Source organism: Bactrocera neohumeralis, unplaced genomic scaffold (assembly GCF_024586455.1).
Source record: "Bactrocera neohumeralis isolate Rockhampton unplaced genomic scaffold, APGP_CSIRO_Bneo_wtdbg2-racon-allhic-juicebox.fasta_v2 ctg4101, whole genome shotgun sequence".
Taxonomy (NCBI): domain Eukaryota; kingdom Metazoa; phylum Arthropoda; class Insecta; order Diptera; family Tephritidae; genus Bactrocera; species Bactrocera neohumeralis.
Window position 1 is genome coordinate 12,989 of NW_026091205.1, and position 1,971 is coordinate 14,959.

Here is a 1,971-nt window from a genome sequence, read left to right on the forward strand (position 1 = left end):
CACTTCGGGGATGCCGTGTGGTGGCACTCAAACAGGATGTCGAACGCGAAACCAGAGGATGGTCTCGCCGCAGCCCCTGCGGGAGATTGCCATTTTGAAGGAGCTGTCCCACGTCTTGCGCAGTGGCAAGCGACAGAGCTCCATTGTGCGGCTCAGCGGATACGCGAATTACATCGGCAACAGCGATGAGGGCAATCCCGGAGAGAGCACTGGCGACGGGGGCCACTCACTGAGGAGCCTGTCGGGCTCCGGCAGCACCGCGGGGGCGGCGGCGACGCAATCTGGAATATAGTCTGACGGACCAGGGCAAACACAAGCGAGGCCGCAGACGACTGCGTCGGGTGGCAGTCCTCCCCGTCCCCGGTCCCGTCTTTGGAGAGTTCCTCGGCCTCGGGATCTCCTCACCGAAAAGGACCTCTCGACGGCGGTGGCTCAAGGGCGTCGATACGTGGTGTTGGATCTGCTGGACGTTGTGATGGAGCTGGAAGACGGGGGTCTACGTCGCGCTGGAGTATTGTGAGGGTGGCGACGCGTGGCACTATCTGCGGAAGGTGCCCGCAAGACGAATCAGCGAGCCACGCATTTTTCGCCGCTGGGTCCACGAGATGCTCCTTGGTGTCGCGTTTATGCACAGCAAGCACATCTCTCATCGCGACCTTAAACCACAAAACATCATGCTAAAAAAGCGAAGTTCGCAGGCGCCGCGGGTACAGGGGTTAGGCCCCCGCCGCGACGTGACGGTCGAGGGCGGGAAAGGCACCAGCGGGGAAAAGGAAGAAGACAAGTTCGCCGGCGATGACTACTACCTGAAAGTAGCGGACTTTGGTCTGTCACGGGTCGAGGGGATCCCGGTGAAAAAGTACGTGCACGAGGCCGTCACGTTGTGGTATCGCAGCCCCGACGTCCTCCTGGGCAACACAAACTATTCCTATTCGGTGGACGCCTGGTCACTGGGCTGCATCATTGTCGAGATTATGTCAGGGGCCGCCCCGTTTCGAGGGAAGGACGAGAGCGATCAGCTAAAGCGCATCCTCTCCCGCTTAGGCGGCCCAACGCGCAGTGACCCGCCCGGGATGATGGCGTACCCCCACAGCGAAACCTACGAGGCCGTCCTCGAATCCATGGTGCTCTATCACGAGAAGGAGAAGGAGAATGGCACCTTCACGGCGAAGGAGGCGCAGGAGCTGAAGCACTTGCTGGAGCGGGTCCCGCTGGGTGCTCCGCCGCCGTCCTCGACACAGGCGACGCCTCGACCAGGTCGCTGCCAACAAAGCGCGACTTCGCCAGCTGCTGGAGAACAGGCGGAGGGATGGACGTTCTGGGCGAGGAGGCCGACATGGTGGCGCGACTGCTCATTGTGGACCCGGAAGAAGCGCCTCAGCGTCCTCGAGGCGGTGCAGCACCCCTTCATGCGCCTGCCTCGCCGGAAGAATTCGACGAAGAGCACGAGGTTGCCGGCGACGGGACCTGTCAGAGACGTACGCCGTCCCGCTAGCCGGCGAGGATGGCAGCGGCGCGCGTACGGCGCCCCGCCCCCGGCGGGCCAGTCTGGTCCACGGGAGGTTGCGGGTGCACACCGGCGGCATCAGCAGAGCCTTTATCCAACCAACGGAACAACGGCGGCCGGGGAGAGAAGACGCTGACGACGTGGGAGGCCGTTCCCACGTTGAGGCTCCCCCACACAGCCGCACTGCACCGACCGCCATCGGTGCCGAGCACTGCTTCCCGCAGCGGTGGGTCCGCGGGGCGGGCCACAGCAGCCGCCTCGCAGGTCAACCTGCCCAGCAACCAGACCAGCAGCGGGGTGGGAAGTGGACACGACAAAGGCGTGTCGCTGCCACGTTAGGAAATCACGGTCCACGCCAGGGCACCGTGCAGGTCGAGCGAACGCCCATCGCGGTGGGCCCCTGCGGCAGAGCACGCCTCGCAGAGAACGGCTCCCTCGGCAACACAAATGGCAATGCAGCACAC

General features: G+C 64.0%; 1 protein-coding gene across 1 annotated transcript; it reads left to right on the forward strand.

Annotated features, from left to right (window-relative positions):
* The first annotated feature begins 674 nt into the window (after positions 1 to 674).
* Positions 675 to 1,643, forward strand: LOC126767115 (cyclin-dependent kinase 2 homolog). Its single transcript, XM_050484719.1, has one exon. It carries the CDS (start codon positions 675 to 677, stop codon positions 1,641 to 1,643), a length of 969 nt encoding a protein of 322 aa, XP_050340676.1.
* Positions 1,644 to 1,971: the final 328 nt, after the last annotated feature.

What these genes read in the sequence shown, in the direction of transcription:
- LOC126767115 (XM_050484719.1), top strand. Translation starts at nt 675, where the DNA reads ATGCTAAAAAAGCGAAGTTCGCAGGCGCCGCGGGTACAGGGGTTAGGC.